Raw genomic sequence first — 24,103 nt, 5'->3', positions numbered from 1 at the left:
TGAATACTCATTCAAGGACTGCTGCTGAAGCTCTAGTACTGTGGCCACCTGATGCGAAGAGCTGACTCACTGGAAAAGACCCTGATGCTGGAAAACATTGAGGGCAGGAGGAAAAGAGGACAAAGAGGATGAAAGGTTAGAGAGCACCACCAATTCAATGGACATGAACTCTGGGAGAGAGTGAAGGACAGAGGAGCCTGGTGTACTGCAGTCCATGGCATTGCCAAGAGTCAGAAACAGCTCAGCAACTGAGCAACAACAACTGTTTAGAAACAAAAACTAAACGTGACACCTATGTGATGTCACACACCAAAATCACAGAATTTGACAAATAAAAGATCTGGTGGCAAAATAAAATTATATAAATGGTAATGAAAATTCCCAACCTAAGAATCAAACCCATGTATTTATGTAATCTTAGGCTGAGAAAAGTGTTCCAAAGCATAACATTTAAAGCACAAACCATAAATTGATAGACTTGAGGTCATGAAATATTAAAAATGACATAAAATATCAAAGGCAGAGAAAACTATAGGGAGACTGCATGGCATAAGACTAAGTGTATATACTTAATATATTAGCAATGACCTTAAAATCAATCAGAAATAGTCATGAACATGACTGTAAAGACATGGGACAAAGACCTATACAGGCAACTCACAAAAGGCCACAAACATCCAATAGACATAAAAAATGCTCAACCTCACTATAGAAATTTGAGAGGAAAAAAGGTTTTGGTTTTATTCAGGTAATTAACAAAGTCATAAAATTAGTTACTGATGGAGTTGGGGAGAAGAAATTAACAATTCTTCTGAGGATGAAAACAGAAAATGTGTGTGTGATTCATATATATGAAATATACACTCTCACAGTCTTAAAAACTCATTTATTCTTTGGCCTAGAAACTCCGTTTCTAAGACCTCATCCTAGGAAAGTAAACCCATAGGAAATACTTGCTACATGATTACCAAAGGAACTCAGTGGACTCTAATGTAATATTACATAGCTTTGAAAAGTCATGCTGTAAACACAGCTACCGACATGGGAAGATATTCAAAATATAACACAAAGAAGGAAAAGACGGGTTGCAAAAAGTACAGAGCCACTGGTCGCTATGTCTTTAAGAATAGAAATATACCTATTAAAAACTTGGAAGACTATATCCATAATATTACTGCGGTCTCCAGGTAGTCAGATTACTGGTTTGGGGGGTTTCTGTTTTGTTTTCTGGCCATACCTTGTGGCAGGCAGGATCTAAGCTCCCGACTAGGGATTGAACCCGAGCCCTCTGCAGTGAAGCAGGGAGTCTTAACCACCGCACCACCCATGAAGTCGCTCCAGGTAGTAAGACTGATGATTTTTTTTTTTTTTTGCCTTTTTGCCCACCCTCGAGTCTATAACTTTTCTACAATAAACAAGTATCATCTACACAACCGAAAAGAAAGTTTTAAAAAAAGTAAATTGAATTCTGTGGGAAAATAAACATTTATCCTAAAAATAAACTCTGAAGTTGGAAAATGAAAGCAAAAACATCTGCTTCCTGGACAGAAAGGAGAGTTTAAAATTGCTAGACAGCCACACACTTCCCAAAGGCAGAGGTGCGTCAGCACCCAACGGGAGAGCCCTAACTCTTTCCCACTCCCGGTCTCCCCACACCTCTCTCCAAACTACCACTAACTCCTTGCAGAGTTGAGGCTTAATTGTATTATTTCCCATTGTCATCAATATAGCATTTGAAATACATGTTGTCATTATCAATATGGCATTTGAATCTCATATTATTAAAAGAGATCAGGAGATCCTTACTAATCCCCTCTAAAAGAAACAACCTTCAACTGAATGACTGTTCTGCTCAGCTACTGATTCACTTTGTCTAGAGGGGAAACAGTCGTCATCACCCATCGTGATACATTTCTTCGCTGGATGGACAATGGAAGGGGGGAGTCATTATCTGCTGCTGAGAATGGCTCCCTGGTGATGACTTGCAGGTCTGGGAGAACAGAGTCCTGCAGGAAATCCTGACAACCGGGAGCAGTCCAGCCCGAGGCTGCAAGCTGGCAGGTCTGCATAGTGAGGAGCCTGGAAGACTCAAGCAGAGAATACATTCCAGATCTGCTAGCCTGCTCATCCGTCGGTGAGTACATTCTGTTTCTCTGTCACACACACACACCGCAGCAGGTGGCCTGACACAGGCTTCCATAAAACTAATGAAAAACATCACTCTGAGACCTTACAAACATCCACAGTGCTCCTGGGGGGACAGGTTTGGGTGTGCCCAGCCCTATTGCGTAACAGAAAGACACGGGGAAATACAGGCAGGAGCACAAGAGTCCGATGACTAATCTGGAGTTGGTTCTGACTTTTCTGTGACGCCCTATCAACTGGACCATGGCTCTTAGGAGGCCTGCTGATGGGCCAAGAAGTGTCTCAGAGACACCTTCAGGAAAAGATCCTCACTGGTCTTGGCTGCTTTGGCTCGAGCCAAGGTGTCTGCAGCACCAGTGCTCCTGGAGACGGCTGCATCCTCGGCATCTATCTGGGTACCCCTGGTGGCAGCAGTGGCATCCTGAGAGCTGCACAGCAGCAGTGATGCTCAGCCCTCCCGGCTCTGCACCAGAAACCAAGCCTGCCCAAGGTGGCAGGCCGAGCAGTCTAGAAGTGGAAGACGGGGCTGCACAGACCAAACTTGACCTTCCACTCCCCCAACTCAGAGCTTTAAGAACCAAAGAATCCAACCCAACCAGACTTGGTCCCTCCCACACTTCCAGAGCTCCTTGTCTACTCGAGTCCCTTGAACATCACCCTGTTTTGCACATGAGCAATGAGGGCTTCCCAGGTGGCACCTGCCAATTTGGGAGACATAAGAGACGGGGGTTCGATTCCTGCGTCAGGAGGATCCCCTGGAGAAACAAATGGCAGCCCACTCCAGTATTCTTGCCTGGAGAATCCCATGGACAGAGGAGCCTGGTGGGCTATGGTTCATGGGGTCACAAAGAGTTGGACACGACTAATGCAACTTAGCACAGAGCCCATTGATAGCCATCACTGGTCAGTGGCTGTGGGCATCTGAGAAGTCCTTTACACTCGGAAGCCAGTGTTTTCAGAGGACTGAATGGGCACAAGGAGCCTCACCAACCATTTCCTGGGTACTCGATATAAGCCAGGCTCCCTTTAACTCTTAATAGACATCTACGGCAGGGGCTGCTATGCCGTCCACCACCCCTCACTGGAGCCTGAAGGAACCTCCTCCTCACCAAGTCAAGGTGCTAGTTTTACTTCCATTTTCTCAGTCACCTAGTGTGTTAGTCACTCAGTTGTGTCTGACACTTTTGTGACCCCATGGATTGTAGCCTGCCAGGCTCCTCTGTCCATGGAATTCTCCAGGCAAGAATACTGGAGTGGGTAGCCATTCTCTTCTCCATGGGGACCTTCTTGACCCAGGGATCAAACCCACGATTCCTGCACTGCAGGCAACTTCTTTACCGTCTGAGCCACCAGGAAGGCCAGTTTTAGTTCTATTTTCTGGGTCACCTAGCAGGTCTCTAAATCTCAGCTCAGGGCTCTATTTCCACCCAACACAAACCACATGCCTTTTGCAGAAAAAATACTCTATGTCTTTCAGAGTGCCTCTCACCCCAGCAACCGATAGACTCTCCTCAAGGTAAGAAACTCAGTATCCTAAGCCAGCATGAACTGATTCCTCCCTTAACTCCTGCTCCGTCCTTCCAACGCCCAGGAGTACAGCTGTGGTCATGCATCAGCACACCCATTACCATCCCAAAAGGAGAAAGGGGCCGTGTCTGGAGCCTCTCACATCCTTGTCCATGACACCAGGACCTCTCATTCACTTATATATTCAATTGCCAAAGAATTTCAGAGAACCGACTATACGCCAGGCATTAGAGGACAGCTGTTCCTGCCTGCAAGGAGCTTAAAGTCTACTGGGAAAGGTAAGTGAGACAAGATAAAAATTACAGTACACAAGAGAAACGGGTTTTGTTTACTCTGCACAGCAACAGTTCGTGAACAAGTACAGAGCCTGGCAAATAGCAGGCATCCAATAAGCATTTACTGAATGAAAGAATAAGCATACAAGCCAGGAATGGCATCTGCCCAAAGGTACTTGTGGCTACTATTTATGAAGCATGCCTTGGCTGAGCATGGTTTTGGGTGCTTTCTGGGGGTAATCCCATGACCTCATTGCCACAATCACAACATCACTGGTACTGAGTCCAAGCTTGTACTGCTCGCCACACAAGAGGCCAATAAATTGAGAGAGGAGCTGTTGGACCAAGGAATAGTGACTTTATTTGGAAAGCCAGCAAACCAAGAAGATGGTGGACTCATGTCCCAAAGATCCATCTCGCCTGAGTTCGAATTCAGGCTTCTTTTACATTAATACTAAAAAAAAAAAAAAAGGCGGGGGGGAGGGACAGTAAAGTCAAACATTTCTTGGTTTGGGTTAGCCTCCAGAAGGGATGTGTTAATTTCTTTCTCCCTGCAGTCATTCACAGGTGAGCTTGATCAGGAAGTTTCCTGGAAGCTAAACTAAGGTAGTTTGGCTTAATGCTCATGACCTGGGGGGCAGGACTCCCAGAGACAGGCCATTATGTGTAATTTAAGCTTACTGGCAACATCCCTTTAGTGATGAACTTGTCATAGAATACAAAAGGTCCTTTCCTATTCCATCACCTCAGCACAACCCTTATTATGCCCATTTTGCAGATGAGGAAACTAAGGAGCAGAGCCCAGCTCAAGATCCTGTAGTCAGGAACCATCCAGCCAGATGCATCCCACTCAAAAGCCAGTGCTACCTGGAACCACGAGGCGCTCGGTGGTACAGTCTGGAAAGTCGAGAGATGCTTCCCAAAAGATGGGCTGCAGCGAACGGAGAGGAGAAGGAAGGTGTGCACAGATGGGAGAAGCAAACCAAGGAGGAGACGACACTTTTCCTAGTTAACTGCAGTGGGCTTGAAACTCTTCCCAGTTGCTGGCACCCTCTTTACAGAGAAGCACTCACTTCAAGAGAAAATACTGCTAACTCCATAAGGTATGTGTAAGTACAGCATTTCCTCGTTAAAGAGACTGGATCTGATCCCTGGCAGTTTTATATTCAGGAGACGTCCAGAACCTACCGCTTACAGAAGGCAAGCCGGGTGAGATGCCAAGAGGTAGGACCACCCTCGCATCTCTTTGCCCTCCCTCAAAGACAAGAATGTCATCCTTTCAAAGACACACAGGGCAAGCATCCAGTGGCTTGTTAAAGCATCACCAATAGGTGGTCCACCAACCCCACACCTAAATTCCAAGCATCCAATCCCACTGCTTCTACCGAGTCAAGAAATTAAGAAGCAGCGTTAGGATCATGCCTTGGTACGTTCTCCGTAAGAGAAAGTGACTGCCCCCTTTTACTTACCTGCATGGACCCCATGGTCAACTGGATTAATCAACAACCATGAACTGAGGACCAACTGCCTAGAAAGCATTGCACTATACACACTGAGCATACAATGGCAGTAGGTACATTCTACGGTTTTGTGCTTGTAAGAAATCAAAAAAAAAAAAAATGAAAAAGAAGAGCATTTCAAAGAGTGATGAGTGCTGTGACAAAAATGAACAAGATGACGGGGGGAGTGGGAAGAGGGGAAGGGGCCCTCTCAAAAGTCTTTGAGCAAAGACCTGGATGAAGAGGAAGAGGCATGCAGGAAGAGCGGACCCTTAGCCAAGCAGGGAAAGTGGGAAACACCTGGAGCAAGATCCCCAGACAGAAGTGAGCTTGGTGCATTTGGGGCAAGGAAGGCCACCGTCGATGGAGCACAGAGGAGGACGGGAGGGGTCAGCGGAACAGAAGGAGAATGAAAAGACCAGAAGGGAGCCACGTCTGGCCAGGTCTTGTAGGCCCCTGGAAAGATTTGGGGCGCTCAGGGCAATGAAAAGCCACTGAAGCCTTTTCAGCAGCAAAATAATACAAACTAGTTTTTGCCCTAAAAGGTTCACTCAACTCAGAACGTCATCAAAATGGATAGAGACTAGTGATTAACACAACAGTGAGCTGGTCCCAACGCTACCTGATAAAGAGTCAAAATTCATCCACACGTCAGCAATCACCAGTGTCTCCATAAACAAGTGGAAAGTACCTCTTAGTGACCAGCTGCTTGGCGCTCCAAGAATATGCTTTCAAATTAGTAAGAACACCTGGTACCTATGCTGAAACCCAACCTCCATTCGCCCTTGGTCATTCCATCCATGGATGAGGCTGGAAATCAGGTTTTATGCCCAAGGTTCTACTTTGAAACAAGTCCTGAAAAGAAACAGCTGTGTTTTAGGGGTACTGGGAAGAAAGCATGACACCTTGCTAACATTTTGCTTCGATGACCGAAGTGGAACCTCAAGACCAAGTGAGAAGGGAGATCCAGGTCTAAGATTATAGGTCCCTGGTCACGTGGTTGGTCTGGTGTGAAGACCTGAAGACCCATGCCAGCCCCTGGGGTGATGCAGAAGTCAATCACTAAAGACAGGTCAACTGGACCATCATCTGCTAAATGACCCAGACAGGAAAACACGGTTTCCGCATCCAACATACGGAAAGGTTCCGCAGCCCACGTGAGGCTCTATCTGTGGCAATACCATGCCAGAAATCTGGGCTAATCTGACTCTGCTATTCATAAATTCTCCCCCCTGTGAAAGCACATGTGTTTGGGAAAAAGGAAAATGCATCCAAGTCCATTTTAGATATGGTTGCTTGGGAGCCATCTGGAAGCCTAACAAGCCGCCCGCATCCCCCCTGCCCCCAAATGCCCACCGTAATTAGGGCAGTGTGCTTACGAAGGGTGTTTAGTGTCCCCCCCAGGAGGGCCACACTCCCAACTGGCCAGATGCCAGTTGGGGCTCCATTTCCCACCCAATAAAGGTATTTGGTTTCTTGGTAAACCTAGTGGAGGGCCCTCGAGGTGTTGAGCTTGTACTTGAATTGCACCCAAGATTGGGTTCTCTTCTTTTCGCCGGCCTTAAGACAGCACACCCAAATTCCTTGGCCACAGAAGCAACGGAAATCTCTCTCCAGGGACAGAAGTTTCACGAAAAACCCTCTCTACCCAACCAGTCTGTGTGCAGAGCTTGGGAAGAGACCCACCGGAACCCTTATGTAACAGGAACAGACACCGGCACCCCACACAGCGGCCCCAGGAGACACTAGCCCAGATGTAGCCCATTTTGGTGATGACAGTCGGCGGCGAGGTCTTGCGCTAGGATCCGGTTCTTTCCAACTCTGGGGCCGGGGTTCCCTGGCCTCCCCTACCTGGCTGTGATCTTCCTTCTGCTTATCTTATCTTCCAGAGGAGTTGGGCCTCCTCTGCAGCCTTCACCGCCACCCCCGCCGCCCCACCCCCTCTCCCCCCCCCCCACCCCCAGCAAGCCGCCACTGAAATCAGTGTCAGGACCGAGCGACTGCCGCGCCATTCCACCAGCACCTTCCCTGCCGCGGCCCCCACCCCTACCGATCTCTCCCCGCCACCTAACACCTCGACAAACCCGGCCAGGAAAAGAGATTCAGCATCTCGCACAGCCAGAGCCCCGGGAGGGGCAGGCTCAGCTGTCAAGCCGACCCACCAGGCCCAACATTCCCCCCCTCCCCGCGCCGCCGGACCCCCCCAAGGAGCCCCGAACTCGGAGCTGGAGGGGCATGCATCTTCGAAGAGCGACCGCGGGTCGGCGGCCTCCAGCACGATCAGAGCGAACACCTGTTTCCAGGACGCTCTGGTGCCAGAGGGTGAAGGGAGTCCCGGGGGGCGGGGGGAGGGGGGGTGGTGCAGGGAGGACAAGGTGAAGGGGCAGCTGGGGACGCAGGTAAAGGATGCGTCATTCTTCGCGCTTGGCAACCGGAGCCCCGGAGCGGCGGGCAGAGGTCTGGATGGCTCGGGGGTCCGAGAGAACTTCGGGGAGGAGGGGTCGCGCCCGCGAGCGACGCCCCGAGCTAGGGGAGAGGACCGGCGGGGGCCGGCGAGCCCGCTCCATCACCTACCTGCGCGCGCAGGGGGATACAGCCCCGCCGCGCGCCCGGCCGGCGGGTGACCTACCTGCCCACCGTCTGGTTGGCCAGCTGGCGCATGCGGTTGAACTGCTTCTTCATCGTGGCCCCGCTGGCGCGTTAGCCCGGAGCTGGGGAGGACGAAGCAGCCCGGAGCCCGCCGCAGGGTTACATGGCTCCCGCGCCGAGCCTCCCGGGCGGCGGCACTGCGGAGCCTCTCGAGCCGTCTGGCCCGCTCGCGGCTCCCTCCCGGGGGCTCCACCGCCTACTCCTCGTGCAGCCGCGGAGCCCTCATGGCCACGCCCGGGCCGCCCTGGGCGCCGCCGCCGGGTCCGCTCCGGCCGCTGCCCCTAGCCCAGCTACGGCGCGGGACCCGGGTCTCCGCAGGCTGGCCGCTGACCGGCTGGCCCGGGAGGGGGGGTCCCCGCTGCGCCTGTGCAGAGGGCGCCGTGCATTCTGGGGCTTGTAGTTCCGCGCTCGGCGCCCACCTCGCCACGGTCCCGGGTGTCCACGTGGGGCCAGCGGCTCTGCCCTTGTTTTCCGGCTTTAGAAATAGCAAAGTGGAACCGAGAATACAACAGCAAATAAGGAGCATCCATTGCCTTTTTTTTTCCTTTTTAATGAAATACAGGGCATGTACAATATCATGTCAGTTTCAGGTGTACTGGGTTTCCCTGGAGGCTCAGAGGGTAAAGAATCTGCCTGCAATGCAGGAGACCTGGGTTCAGCCCCTGGGTTGGGAAGACTCCTTGGAGAAGGGAATGGCTACCCACTCCAGTATTCTTGCCTAGAGAACATGGAGAGAGGTGCCTCGCAGTCTGCAATCGCAGGGAGTCAGACAGGACTGAGGGACTAATACTTCAGGTGTTTCACATGATGATTTGACATTTGCAAACGATCACCGCCATAAATCTAGTAACCAACTGTCCACACACAAAGCTATTACAATGTTACTGACCATATCCCTTATGTTGCAAAGGTCCAACAGAACAGAGCAACTGAACAACTGACATATAACTGGAGATTTGTGCCTCTTAATCCCCTTCACCTCTTTCGCCCACTGCCTCCCACCCTCCTTTCTGGAAACCACCTGTTTGTATTTTAAGAGAATGTAAGGTATTGCTGCTTTGAATTCCCAGAAGGAAGCCATGCCTGCAAGAACATGGCTCATAAAGCTGCAGATGATTAACACTGAGGGCCTGGGTTAAGCTTGGGGCAAGAGTGTTGGGCAGATTTTGCACCAGGTGTAGCATACATCCCAGAAGTGTGATGCTTGCTTCTCAACAAACCTAGTAGGTAACCAGAAGCCAATAAAATGATAGTGGCATGATCACGGGTTCCAGTTTGACCGGGATCACTTTCTTGTGCGGCTTAGACTCCAGCCTCATGTCCCTACTACCGCTGAAGACCAAGTGCCATCAGCTGTGACTGGCCAGCAGCATCCTACATGGTGGTGGCGCATTAGCATCAGTTGGCTTTTGAAAAGGGGTCATGACCTTCTGCAGCCTTTATCCTTTGGAAAACAATGGTGACTTCAGTTAGGTTTTATCATCATCTACCAAGTAAGAGCAGTGTGTTGGGTGGGAGGGTCTTTGGATCAAAGAGATATGAGTATTACAACTCCAAATACCAGTTATATAACCTTAGGGAGAAAGAAACCTTAGGGGCTTCCCTGGTGGCTCAGACGGTAAAGCGTCTGCCTGCAATGCGGGAGACCCGAGCTCGATTCCTGGTTCGGGAAGATCCCCTGGAGAAGGAAATGGCAATCCACTCCAGCACTCTTGCCTGGAAAATCCCATGGATGGAGGAGCCTGGTAGGCTACAGTCCATGGGGTCGCAAAGAGTCAGACGCGACTGAGCGACTTCACTTCACCTCACTTCAGGGAGAAAGTACATACCCTCTCTAAGTCAGTTTTCTCATCTCCAATAGAGAAATAATACCGCTTGAGAGATAGCAAAGTTAGAGATCTGTTTGCTAAACTATCAACAATCAAGTAACATCTAAATTTCTATATAGTACATTATGTCCTCTTCATTTCCTACAAATAAGATTAGCATGATTGCAATAGAGAGAAATGCTCTTCCTACAGCAGAATTACTAGTCTGACAAATGAAAGAACTTTTTTTTGCAATGGGCTATTTTGCATAGGTTGATTATAGTTTCAAGATGTCCTCCATATGGTTCTAAGTATCTTGCTGACCAGATGAACAAAAGATGGTTTGAGGCATGTCTTGGCTGAATGAACATGAAATCTTTAATTAAGTTGTGAATTTAGCCTCAGCTTATTAGGTCAGCAGCTCTAGCCAATTAATAAGTTAAGGCATTATTTGCTTTTAACTGAGTTATGCCTATAATGTCAATATAATTTTTCTACAAACTAAAGTTATTTCCATTTTGAGAATTTTTTTAAAAAACCAAGTCACAGCATGTTTTTATATGTATAAATAATAGTGAGGCAGTAAGGACACTGGGTGACTTTTATTAATAGTAGCACTGTCTCCCGTAACGTCTAGAGTGTCCAGTATATCAGTCACGGCAGCACATGGCTATTGAAATTAAAATTGAAAATGTAATTCCTCAGGACTTCCCTGGTGGCCCAGTGGTTAAGATTCTGTACTTCCACTGCAGGGGGCACGAGTTCGATAGATGGTCAAGGAACTAAGATCCCTGGACACCACCTGGTGCAGCCTAAAAATTAAAAAATAATTTTAAAACATTGGGGCTTCCCTGGTGGCTCAGTAGTAAAGAATCTGCCTGCCAATGCAGGAATCACAGGTTCGATCCCTGATCTGGAAGATCCCTCATACTGCAGAGCAACTAAGCCCTCTTGCCACAATTATTGAGCCTGTGCTCTAGAGCCCAGGAGCTGGAACTACCGAGCCCATGTGTCAGGAGTCCGAGCTCTGCCACCACAGTGAGAAGTCCGCAGAGCCGCACAGCGCAACAAAGGGCAGCACCCACTTCCCAGCAATGGAGAAGAGACCGTGTAGCAACAACGAGCCCAAACAGCCACAAATAAAAAAAAATCTTAAAAAAAAAATGCTATCCTCCAATTAAAACTTTTAAAAGTTAAAAGTAATAAAATTTAGTTTCTCCATCACCTTAGCCACATTTTAAGGGCTTCATAGCCCCATGAGACTAGGGGGTTGCTGTGTTGAACAGCACAGAATTAGGAGATTCGTACCATCTCAGAAAGTTCTAGTGGACAGCACTTGTCCTCCAGAACTCCGGCAGACAACTCCGGTATCATGTCAGCCTCTGCCCTCAATGCTGAGATATTTCAGTTCTGTTCTGCTTCTCCTCAAAAGGCAGCCTACCCTGCTAGACTGTGGTCTAATAATATGTTATTAACTGATGGTTTCTTCACAGGTTTCTGTTCTCCTATGAGTTTTTCCTCCATTCAAGAAGCAGCCAGGGCTTTTTCTGCTTCCTACCCCAGGGAGGGGATGACAGTGCAGAAAAAAAGAGAAAGGAGTGTCAAATCTTTTCATCTCTCAAAGCAGACTTCAGAAACACATGTGAGAGAATATAGAGGTTTTTTTTTTTTTTTCTTTTTTTTTTAAAAGGGGGTTTTGAGTTTGAAGATTATGGGCTTTGGAATGTTTATGTCTATGCCATAAATAGCAGCGTTTGAGGAGTATCCCACCCCGTATATTCTAGATAAAGAACCCCCAAGCTGTGGGATACTGACGATGATGATCGGGGAGTGGGAAAGGAGAGAGGGAGAGGAAAAGCTGATGACGAATGTGCTGATTTTATTATTGTTCAAAAATTTCACTGCCTCCCTCCATAGGAAGGGATGATACTTCCTCTTCTGAGGTCAAGATCAATCACGTGATTTTTTCCTTGGACATAGAATATGCACAGAGGTGATTTATGCCACTTCAAAGTAGAAGCTTTAAGAGTCATTTTGTGATCCACCCCCTTCTTTCTTTACACCAGCAATGAGCAGTTGGGGGCTGCTGTGGATCAGAGTCACAGTTATCCATTTGGAGTGAAAAAAATACCTTTGTTGTTGTAAGTCAGAGGTTAGAGGACTGTTCATTACTGCAGCATCACTGAGTCTAAGCTTACTACAGAAGGAATCTCTAAGAAAGTGACTTGCCCCATCCCCTTCCCAAGGTCACAGTTTAAGTAGAGTCCAGGCAGGCAGGAGACAGGGAGATTACATAGCTATGGGTCATATAGAAAAGGTGATAGAGGCCCTCCACATGGAGGACCTGGAGTGCCCGAAACCTAGAGTGCCATGTGCAGTGAGCGTGTGTGCTAGCAGGGCCTACAAAGGCACCGAAAGAGCTGGGCATGATGCTGTCGGCAACAGAGATAAGGAGAAGGCAGCAATGGCTGAGGTGTGGAATGAAGAAGCCCCAGATTACCTCAAATTTGATTTCTACCTCCAGAAGAATGGACTGAACGTTTCAATTAAGCGCATTTGAAGAAGAAGCTTAAAAGAGGGAGGAGGGGAGAGGAAGGAGAGAGGGAGGCAGGGGAGGGGAAGGGGGAGGAAGGTGAGGGAGGAGGGAAGAAAGAGAGAGACGGTGGACAAGAAGAAGGAAGGGGAAGAGAAAGAACATTCTGCTTCTCATATCCCTGACTTTGATCTATGGCAGGGTTACACTTCCTGCTCCTGTGGACCTTAAATGTGACCACATGACTTGCTTTGACCAACAAAAATAGGGGCTTCTTACTTGCTTCAGTAATGTTGTAGTACTATTTATCTGAGATCCCTTTCCTCTGAAATCTGATATTCCACTTGGAAGCCCCTGAATCAGTTTTAGCATCTTCATTCTGCACCCCAGCATTAGCTGGAGCTGCCCTGTCCAACTCAGAAGTCACAAAAGACATGTGCTTATTTAAATTTCAATTAAATTCAATAAAATTAGAGATTTAGTTCCTCAGTGACACTAGCCATATTTCAAATACCCCCAAACCACACGTAGCTGGTGCCTGCCATATTAGATAGTGTCGAACAGAGCATCTACATCACCACTGACAGTTCCACTGGACAGTACTGGTCTGGAGAACAGAATTCAAAATACAGGGCAAAAATGCCATGCGATATCACTTATATGTGGAATCTAAAGTATGAGACAAATGAACTTATCTACAAAACAGAAACAGACTCACAAAAACAGAGAACAAACTAGTGGTTATCAAAGAGGAAGGGGGTGGGGGAGGGATAAATTAGGAGTTTGGGATTAGCAGATACACGGAACTATCTATAAAATACAGAATCAACTCCTATATGGCACAGGGAACTATATTCAGCCTTCTGTAATGACCTATAATGGAAAAGAAACTGAAAAAGTGTGTGTGTGTGTGTGTCTGTCTGTCTGTGGGCTTCCCAGGTGGCACAGTGGTAAAGAATCTGCCTGCTAATTCAGGAGATTCAAGAGACATAGGTTCCATCCCTGGGTTGGGAAGATCCCCTGGAGGCAACCCTCTCCAAGAATCTTGCCTGGAAAATTCCATGAACAGAGGAGCCTGGCAGGCTACAGTCCATGGGGTCGCAAAGAGTCAGACACAGCTGAGTACACACACACGTACATATATACATACGTATATGTATATAACTGAACCACACGTACATATATGTATATAACTGAACCATATATGTGTAATATGTATATATATACATATATACATATACGTATATCACCGAACCACCTTGCTGTGCACCTGAAACTAACACAACGCTGTTAATCAGTTATGGGTCAATTAAAAAAAAGAATTTCTGCACCACAGTGTATCTGTCACATTTTCAAATTATTCTTGTGTTGCCAAATTATCCTCTAGATTAAAAAATGGAGATATTTTGCAGGCCCATCTACCATGCATAAATGTCCTATTCTGCCCACACCCTGACGTACATGGGATATTACCACTTTTAATAATCCTGCCTGATGAATAGCTGAGAAATAGCATTATAGTGCTCTTTTAATTTGCAGGGTTTTTCTTCTTTATCACGGTAAACACGCGTCTCACGTTTCAAGGCTATGAGCATTCCTTCTTCAGTTAGCTGCTCACTTCATGTCCTCAGCCTGGTTTTCTCTTATGGGGCTCCATATTATCTTATTGATTTTAAAAAGCTCCTTAGTTATCTCAACTACACTAATGCTATTGTTATCTTATGTCAGATATTTCCTTTCGTTTGACCTTCCCCCTTTAAAATCTCTAATGTTGATTTTTGTCTTCCAGGAATTTTACATTTTTAACATGGTCAAAGCCATCCAACTTTTCCTTTATGTTTTATGCCTCTAGTTTAATGCTTAGAAAGCCTACCCTACCCCCAAAGCGTAGAAATATTCAACTGTATTTTCATCTAAGCTCCTTCATTTGTTAATTCTCTTTATTTAGAGTAAATTTTAAATTCGGTTTTGGGGACCAAAAAGTTAACTAGAGCCAGTAGCTTTGACTCATTTCTTCCTCCAATATCATTTTCAAATAACTCAAATATATTTACACACACACACACACACACACACACCAGAGAAATTCTATTTCACTCATGGAAATTAGGGAAAGATCCCACTTGCTATATTGGCAGAAAATGGAAGCAGTCATTAGATAGGAAACCTCAACCTTAACAGTAGAGACTTCATCTCGGACCTCTTTTTGCCCAAAATAAGACCTGGGTATACAGAAGACATTCAACAAGTGTTGATTATGATAAGGAATATATACAACGGAAATGGAAAACTGAGATGGAAAGAACTGAGGACTTTATGCAGTAAGTTCCGATGGCAACTGTGTCAAATTTTAATGAAGCAACATGACAAGACAAACAAGCCCAGAATCAGTCTTGGCTTGGTCACTTACTGAGGGATCCAAGACAAATTACTCAGCTTCTCTAGTAATTCAGTTTCTTCCTCTGGAAAATGAAGGCAAGAACCTTGTCTCTGCTGGTCACCATTACACCTGCAGTTCCTACTTTGCAAGATTGTTACGAAGATCAAACACATTAATGCACGCATGTGAAATGTTCGCTACGTTGAAACTAAGGGAGCTGTCGTTATTACTTCGTATATTAATGATAATATATTTTGTTCTTACAGGAAAAAAAAATGGTACCAGTGATTTCTGAATCAGGGAAGAACTGGGCAGGAAAAAGTCACTATGTGTGCTAACCTCTTGAGGGAAATTAAATGGAGACTAATATCATCTCTGATAGATCACCTCCCCCACCATCTCAGCCACCAAATCCTGACTAATCAGACCTCTCTATCTGAGAATGAACAAACAGAAAAATATCAGTAATTAAATATAATAGTGAAGATGATGATAAAGATGATGACTACAATGATGATGGCAAGATATGATGAAAATAATAATAAATCATATAGTATTAGCTGTTTACTCATGTCCAATTCTTTGCGACCCCATGGACTGTAGCCTCCCGGGTTCCCCTGTCCATGGAGTTCTCCAGGCAAGAATACTGGGGTAGATAGCCACTCTCTACCCAGGGGATCTTCCTGACCCAGGAATCAAACCCAGGTCTCCTGCATTGCAGGCAGATTCTTTGTCATATGAGCCCTCAGGAAAGCACAATAAGCCACATAGCTAAAAGTGAAAGTGAAAGTCATTCAGTCGTGTCTGACTCTTAGCAACCCCATGGACAATACAGTCCATGGAATTCTCCAGGCCAGAATACTAAAGTGGGTAGCCATTCTCTTCTCCAGGGGATCTTCCCAACCCAGGGATCAAACTCAAGTCTCCTGTGTTGCAGGTGGATTCCTTACCAGCTGAGCCACCAGGGAAGCCCAAGAATACTGGAGTAGGTAGCCTATCCCTTCTGCAGGGGATCTTCCCAACCCGGGAATAGAACCGGGATCGCCTGCATTGCAGGCAGATTCTTTCAACATACATCATCTCTTTTAATCCTTAAAAGAACTTTAGCATGAGGGTTTTATTACACCCATCGAATAAATTAAAGCTCAGAGGGTTTCTATGAAGAGTCATTCATGCATCACCATTGAGATGCCAGGTTTTTCTAGTTCAAATGCTTGTGCTGTTATTACAGGTTATTACCTCCATAAAACAGGGAAGCTAATCTGAGAATTCAGAGAACTGTCCTCCAGTGACAAAGTTAAGCAGGAAGTAAGGGAAATATATTTTTAAAGTCTAATTTGTATTCCTGGTGAGAACAGAGAGAACACTGCTTTAATATGACAGGAGCAGGCTGCCATGAAAAAGAGCCATCTTAAACAAGGAAGAGCTCTTGGATAAGAAACACACGACTTCTAAACTAATGAAACTCAATAGACGCAGGAAATAACAGATTTGCTACTGCCCGAAGCCAGACTGGTCCATTCCAGGATGGGCTGGAAGAAATCTCCCAAAATTCAGAGGAAAGAAGGAGGTAAGGTTCCATGAAAAGAAGGGAAAAGGCAGAGACGTGGAATCTTCCTCAGAACACTGAAAAATATATATGTAACAGCATTTCCAGAGCAGATGATGAAGAAGAAAATAGCATGGAAATTCTTGAAAAGATATTTTGCACAGCTGCAGAAAAGCCCAAATCAAACTTGAAAGCATTCATCAAGTGCCAGAAACTACTACTGCAGCGGGTAGAGGTGGGGGCCCCAGAAGCAACTGGGTAAAATTTCTAAATTTCAAAGCTAGATACATGCTGTATGGTATATTTGAAAGTTGCTAAGAGAGTAGATCTTAAACGTTCTAATCATAGGAAATAAATGTAATTTGTGTGGCATGGATGTTAACTAGACTTACTGTGGTGACCATTCTGCAGTACGTGCAAACATCACATCATTGCACTGCACTCCTGAAACTAATATAATATGTTAATTACACCTCAACGGAAACAACCACCAAGGCCAAGGGGTGGGGGTGGGGGTGGGATTGGGTGAGGGATGGAGTGGGAGTTTGGGGTTAGCAGATATAAGATTTTATATACGGAATGGATAAGCACCAAGGTCCTACTGTATTTCACAAGGAATTATAGTCAGTGTCCTATGATAAACCATAATGGAAAATAATGCAAAAAGGAATGTGTATATAGTATATGTGTAAGTGAATCACTTTGCTGTACACAGCAGGAATGTACACATTGTAAACCCAGTATACATCAACAAGCAAATTAAAATAAAACCACCACAACACTATAAATACAAAGATATATATGTGTATATAAGTACTGTTCAGAGAAAAGAAGTTTCTCTCTGAAGAAAAGCTGATTCCCTCAAGCTTCCTTTTTGCAACAGTGTAATAAAATTTTAAGCAATATTTACAGAGCTCAATGCAAACAGGTTGTAACTCAAGTGGGACTCAAAAACTCTGCATCTGGTCTAACATTCACAAACAAGGGTGAAAAATGAGGCGTTTTTAAACAGGCAATGAACTGAAAAGGTTTATCAACCACCATTCTCTAAAAACAATTATTCTTCCCAAGAGAAATAAAAATCAAAATAAAGAACAAGTGAGAAGATTTTCTATAGGATCTTGGGGTAAGGAAGGATTCCTTAAACATGATACCAAAAATTCTCACCTTAAAGGAAATCATTAAAAATCATAGTGAGTGAAGTCGCTCAGTTGTGTCTGACTCTTTGAGACCCCATGGATTGTAGCCTGCGAGCCTCCTGCCTCCATGGGATTCTCCAGGCAAGAGTACTAGAGTGGGTTGCCATTTCCTTCTCATACTACTTAACAATAAAAGACTTTGCTTTATGAGATAATATCATTAAGAGAATAAAAAAGCAATCTATAGAGTGGGAGAAGTTACTTGCAAAAATCATATAATAGTCAAAGACTCGACTCCAGAATACATAAAGAGTTCTGCAATACAATAGGAAAAGGGCAAGAAACTTAAAGGAAAAACGGGCAGGTGGCCTGAACGGTCACCTTACCACAGATAGGAATCCAAATGGCCAAGGAAATATGAAAAGTTGCTGAACCTATTAGTCATCCAATCGATGCCAGGCGATTTTACAGGGAATACCAAAACACATCCACAACATGGCTAAAACTAAAAAGACAGGCAAAACCAAGTGTTGGTCGGGACATAGCTCAGCCGAAGCTCAGGTATTCTGATGGGAGGGGGATGTGGACAAACCCCTCAGAAAGCTGTTTTTACATCACTGGCTACGACTTAACGGTAGGCAAACACCATGACCCAACAATTTCACATGTTCAACAAAATGTAAGGAGACTTCCCTGGTGGTTCAGTGATTAAGACTCTGTGCTTCTACTGCAAGGGGCATGGGTTCAGTCCCTGGTTGGGGAATTAAGATTCCACATGATGCAAAACTCAGCCAAAAAATAAATTTAAAAAAAAATTGGTAATGTCTGTACCAAAATGGATTGTATCAGCAACATTTCCAATCGTCAAAACCTGGAAACCGCTGAAGTGTCCATCAACAGTAGAGGGGATAAATTAAAGGATTAAAGGTGACACGGATGTGCTACCACCTTCTCTTGTGTGTACTAGCTAATTCTCATTCTTTTTTTGATTACCTCAAATCTCTCTCCTCTTGAAAAACCAGTCCTTTAAATTTGTCTGGTCTGGTCTTGTGCATCTTCTTCCTCACGTGGCCATGCCCCTTGAAAGGGGATGCCTGGATTCAGTCTCCATTTTCTCATTCCCCCTCTTTTTCTGGCCACGCTGCACATGACCTGCGGGGTCAAGTTCCCCGACCACCGCAGTGAAAGCCCGGAATCAGAACCACTAGGTCACCAGGGAACGGCCTCTTCACTGCCTTCCAAATCGTCGGTCCACATCCACTTGGCTTTACCACTGTACCCATGGTGCTCTCGCCTTGGTTACCGACCAACCACCTCCTTACTATTAAACTAAACAGTACTCTTCCTTACCTTACAGAAACAGCAGCACTAGACAGGATTGAAGATTCCCTCTTCCTCACACCTTGGAGTCTGGGATACTTCCTTCTTCCGGTCTTCTTCCTGGTTTCCTAGTCCCGCCCCTTCCTCCCCTCTGCCAATAGCGAACCGTGTTGGTGGTCCTCAGCATCCCTTTCCGTATCACTCCACAGGTTGTGTAAGTCACCGCCATCCTCATGATTTCAGTGATCTTCCGAATGCTGGTATCTGCCACCTCTAAATCTCTGTGCACAGGACTCTGAGTTCCAGATCTCTCTAGTGAATGCTTTTGACTTGAGTGTCTTACAGGCGACAGGCACTCAGATTCACAGTTTTTCGTATTAAGGTTACTTACTCCGGCCTTTTGCCTCTGTGAATGGAATTAACATACACTGGACATTCACCTGGGCGTCCCAGGTGGTGCTAGTGATAAATAACCCACCTGCCAATGCAGGAGACAGATGCAGATTCCATCCTGGGTGGGGAAGATCCCCTGGAAGAGGGCCTGGCAATCCGTGCCAGTATTCTTGCCTGGAGAACTCCAGAACAGAGGAGCCTGGTGGGTTACAGTCCATGGAGCCACAAAGAGTCAGACATGACTGAAGCAACTTAGCATGCACGCACAGACATCCACCTCTCTCTCCTTTACCATTCCCATCCCATGGTCAAGTCCCCTACTTTCCATTCTATTAACATGTTTCAAATCCGCCTTAGTCTCTATTCCTACAGCTGTTTTTCTTAGTTGAGTCACCATCTACTTGGCTTTATTAAAGAATCTTAAGTTACTACTTTCACTCCAACACCTACTGTTACCCTATCATTTCTTCTGTACTGAATTCAGTATGTTGAATTCCCCTTGAAGTTCTTACATCTGTAGAATAAGGAGGGCACCAGTGATTTATCAAACTAATTCACAATTTACTGCATGTATTTTAATAGGATATATGTAACTGTAGGCTCACTAATGTCCTCATTTGATTAGTGTGGGTGAGACGTACAGTGTATGAGATCAGAAACACTGCAGATAAGTAGAGTATGATTGCTGGTTCTGCCAGGTTTCAGATGTGTAACCTTAAGTGATTAACTCAGCTTTTCCAGACTCAGTTTCTTCATCTGTAAACTGGGGGTGATCATGATACTGTTTCATGGTACCATTGTGGGGATTTTACAAAATAACAGCACAATGCCTGGTACATTGCATAGTCAAGAAAAAAGCTTTCATCTCTCTCTAAAATAAACATTTTATTTAAAAATATACATATATTTTTTAAAAAAGAACACATGCCAACTTTGGTATTTAGCCATTGCTTCTTTTCTCTTCCTGGTCACCCACATTTCTTCCTAGTTATATATAGTTGAGTGAAGGAGCCGACGTGAAAGCTCCACCACACGGGGTCCCTGCAGAGAACATATGCTGGCTCTTTGGATTTCTTTGCAAAGTGCCTCTTTGTGTTTCCAGGAGGCAGGATTTCAAGCACCCAGCTGTGCACTGCCCTCTTTCCTCACTGCAGGCACATTGGAGAGAACTCTGGGGAGCAGCGTGGGTTCCCCTCCTTTGGAAAACATTACAGCAGCCTCCAGGATTGCCATCATTCTATGGCCTTATCCCCAAACCCCTCTGGAGCTGTTAAAGCACACACAGGGAGCTCACAAGGCCAAAGGTGACTGCAGGAAGCGCAAGAGACCACCATGAGTTTGTCTTAATCCATAGAATTCTAGAAACTTAGATTCCACCAACTCCTACCATCAGAAGGGAACTTCTTCATGTTACCAAACCCAATGAGTCTACAGCAATTTCCCTGAGAGGTAATAGAGAAATTTTTTTCGGATCTCTTCCGGTCTTAAAGTCATTTCATAATGCATACTCTCACCCTAGCCAGGGCTCCCCTGAAAATGTGGATTCCAGAATCAAACCCAGCTCCTCACCACGCTGAGCAGCTCTCTAGCTTATAGGACTGTCTTATTGTATGTCTAGTAATATCATCTAATGCTAGTTGAGTTTCCGCATCTCAACTGCCCTGCTGGTTTCTACTGGATTTATAACAAAACTTAAGACTGCAGACTCTTTCCCTCTGAGTTCTCTTACAGCTGACAGCAAACGTGGTGCATCTATGGACCATAGCCAGGCCCTGAAGGGGGGCCAAGCTGCCCTCACAATCCTGCAGCTTTTGTTCCCTAAAAGATAGAGGCTCTCCATGGACACCCTACCCTGTAAGTGCCCCTTTTGTCCAGAGAGCTTGTTCTGAAGATCAAGATGAAGGCATGGGACAAAATAAGTTCCCTTTGTCCTTCTCTGATTTTCCAAATGTTTCTGTATCTGGCAATGAAGATAAACCCTAAAAGCTCAAACAGATGTTTTAAGTGGTAGAAAGACATCTAAGTCATATGTTGCTGCTGTTTGATCACAGAAGAAAAAAAATGTCAGCATGAGTGTAGGTTTTAGCTAAAAAGCCCCTCTGCTTTGGGAAAATGAAGACCCCCTTTGTCATCATAGGTAAAAGGATTCTGGTTGGAAGACTTGGAAATTACCAGGCTTCTTGCAACCTCCCAGCCCCTCAAGATCAGAACCATCTGTGCAGAGTCTACGTGGTACTGGACATCTGGGACAGGGGATGTGCTCTGCACAGGTGAGACATCAAGTTATTATCTCCCGGATGAATAAATCTGATGCAGGAGTTTTCGGCCAAACCAGCATTGGTTTCTAGAAGAGGTGATAGAAACCTCTTCAACAGGTCTTTAGAAAAGACTATCTTGAACGCTTGGGATAGGTTTTTTATCCCCCTCCTCCTTTTTCTCAGATTGGAAATAAATGTTTCTGGATGGCAAAGGCCACCAGTTCACAGTGTTGGTTGTTCAACTGGAGACCCTCCTGCTCTTCTTATCTGATGGGGTGATCACTTCATGGAGAGAATGGTTTCTCATCCCAAGCTTTTCAAATTCCTTTTCGTAATGTAATGTCTCAGCTGAACCGAGAGGCTGTGACCTGACCTTCCTTCCTTCCCTCCCTCTTTCCTTCCTTCCTTCTTTCCTTTCCCCTTCCTCTCCCTTTCCTAATAGTAGAATGTGTGTCATCTCAGTAACACTGTTAGAAGCACGGCTTCTACTGAGCACAGGCTTAATGGAAGTATTTGCGCAAAGGAACTTCCGGAATCCGTTGAATAAGGGTGAACCCACGGGACTGCACCAGAGTTGGGAGCAGCTGCAAATGTCTGCAGGTCAGCTTTATCACAGCTTTATCCTGGAGTTCTTGAGAGGACCACATGTGGGTAGTTTCAGGCTCTAAAAGCCTGAGGAAACTTGAATGTGGCCATCTTCTTAAGTCTCTGTACATCTTTTAGTCATGCCCCATTTGTCACCAGAACAGAAGACACAATTAAGAGTTTAAAAGAACTTAAAAAAAATCCCCCTTATAGGAAACATAAATTAACACAGATTATCAGGGAGCAACCAGCTTCATCAACCTTTTCCCATTTATCCTCAGTTTTATCTTTCAAATCTCACATCTGATCTACAGAAAGAGAGCGTGAATATGGTGGGTGGGGGTTGTGGGTGGAGGTTGAAAGCAATGATCCAGGAGTCTGCTCTGGGTTGTGTGCTGGTTTGTAGCAGCAAATATCTTTGGTTAACTGTGAGGCATATATGTCAGTGCCAGATAATAGCCTAAAAATATCCCAATGAAAATGCATAGCCTTACAAAGACAGAGGCCTCCTAGCCAAGTCTAGCCCTTCAGACAGAAATACCCAAAGGAAAAAAAAATAATTGACACTCAGACCAGAGTCTCAGAGATTGCTGTGAGGTTGTTTTCCAAAGGAAGGGGGATAAAAATAACATTAAAAAATTCACACAACTTGGCACATGAGAAACGGACTGACCAGTGAGCTTTGTCAAGATCCCCCCAAAGTGTCAACGTCTGAGGACACACAAAGGCGAGGAATGTGTCAGGAAGGCTTCCCTCCCCATAGCGTCAGCATCAAAGACGAGATGGCAATGTTCCCCTCGGGATCTCTGGTTCGGATGACAGACATCAAAGCAAAGTGGAAAATGTACCGTGTGGCTCTTCTAAAGCACAAGGCAGATGAAGGAATGTAAAACGACTGCCGTCTTCCACCGCTGCTCTCTGCGAGAGGAGGCAGTACCTTTCCAGTGACCAAAGGTGAGTGCTCCGTCTCTTCACATCACAGTCACTGTCGAGACGGGCTTGTTCATTGTAAGCAGGTGGCTGTGCGTCACTGGGTTGGAGCCATGAGTCATACATAGAAGCAACTTGTAGTCTGGGTGATGAATCGGGAACTCGCAGTGAGAAAGGGCAAGATCATTTCACAGCAGATGGAGGCTTAAAGGCTTTTGGTATAGGACTCTGTTGCACTGCCTTGACCATACACACACATACACACATGTGTATGTATATGTACATATGGATGTGTATATATGGATACACATATCCACACATACCTATAGACACACATACATATACATATGTATATATCTATACACACATGCATGTGTGTGTGTGTGTATATATATACACACATATATAATATATATATTCCCCTCCTGCCCTCCCCACCCCCTCAGTAAGATGCGGCAGCTTTCAGAGTAGCAATCACCAAAAACACTCTGTGTTCACACATGTTAACAGGTTAACAATGGAATGACTTCTAAATTTTTTTTTTTTTTTTCAAAAAGAGAACTTCTAAAATCACAACATGTTTGGTTATTTCCTCCGTAAGTGCACAGTGAACATTTTTTTTTTTTACAAAAGAAGAAAACAGTGCCTTAGTGATTTAAATAAAAAATAAAAACAGCGAGAGCTACCTTCTACAGCATGCAACACTATGAATCTGTGCGTTAGAACCACAGTGAGCCTTAGAGACGATCCTGCAATTTAAGTTTTCAACTCCCAGCGAAAGCAGGGGAAGTGGTGAGGAATGCACAGGAGACCATCGTCTGTTTTTCCTTCCATCCTTTTCAACGTGCGATTGTGTTTTCTTTCAGAAACCCAGACCTAAAATACTCTTTCCTTGGAACTATACTTTGTATTTACCTTTACAATGTAACAATTTCCGGTTTCCCCCAGAGCAACCCAAATCAGTGATTGCCAACCAAATGAGGGTAGGGAGAGCTTCATGACTGATGGATGGAATGAATCATTGGTTTCTTTCCTTCAGTTTCTTTCTTTTGACTTCCTTTTACAGCAAGTTATTATGCAGATGAAGAATGAGTTACCCAGGAGAACCTTGAC

At 45.3% G+C, this 24,103-nt stretch overlaps 1 protein-coding gene across 3 annotated transcripts in view; it reads right to left on the bottom strand.

The window, feature by feature from the left end:
• ARHGAP44 (Rho GTPase activating protein 44) overlaps positions 1–8,404 on the bottom strand; it is a 117,327-nt gene extending 108,923 nt beyond the window's left edge. For all 3 annotated transcript variants that reach the window (XM_018064675.1, XM_018064677.1, XM_018064678.1), the window contains exon 1: positions 8,076–8,404. In XM_018064675.1, the coding sequence (XP_017920164.1) occupies positions 8,076–8,128 (53 nt within the window). In that variant the 5' untranslated portion in view covers positions 8,129–8,404. The remainder of the gene's footprint in view (positions 1–8,075) is intronic.

The sequence above is a fragment of the Capra hircus genome, chromosome 19, assembly GCF_001704415.2.
Source record: "Capra hircus breed San Clemente chromosome 19, ASM170441v1, whole genome shotgun sequence".
Taxonomy (NCBI): domain Eukaryota; kingdom Metazoa; phylum Chordata; class Mammalia; order Artiodactyla; family Bovidae; genus Capra; species Capra hircus.
The sequence above is the reverse complement of the archived record's forward strand: the minus strand, read 5'-3'. Positions and strand labels throughout refer to the sequence as shown.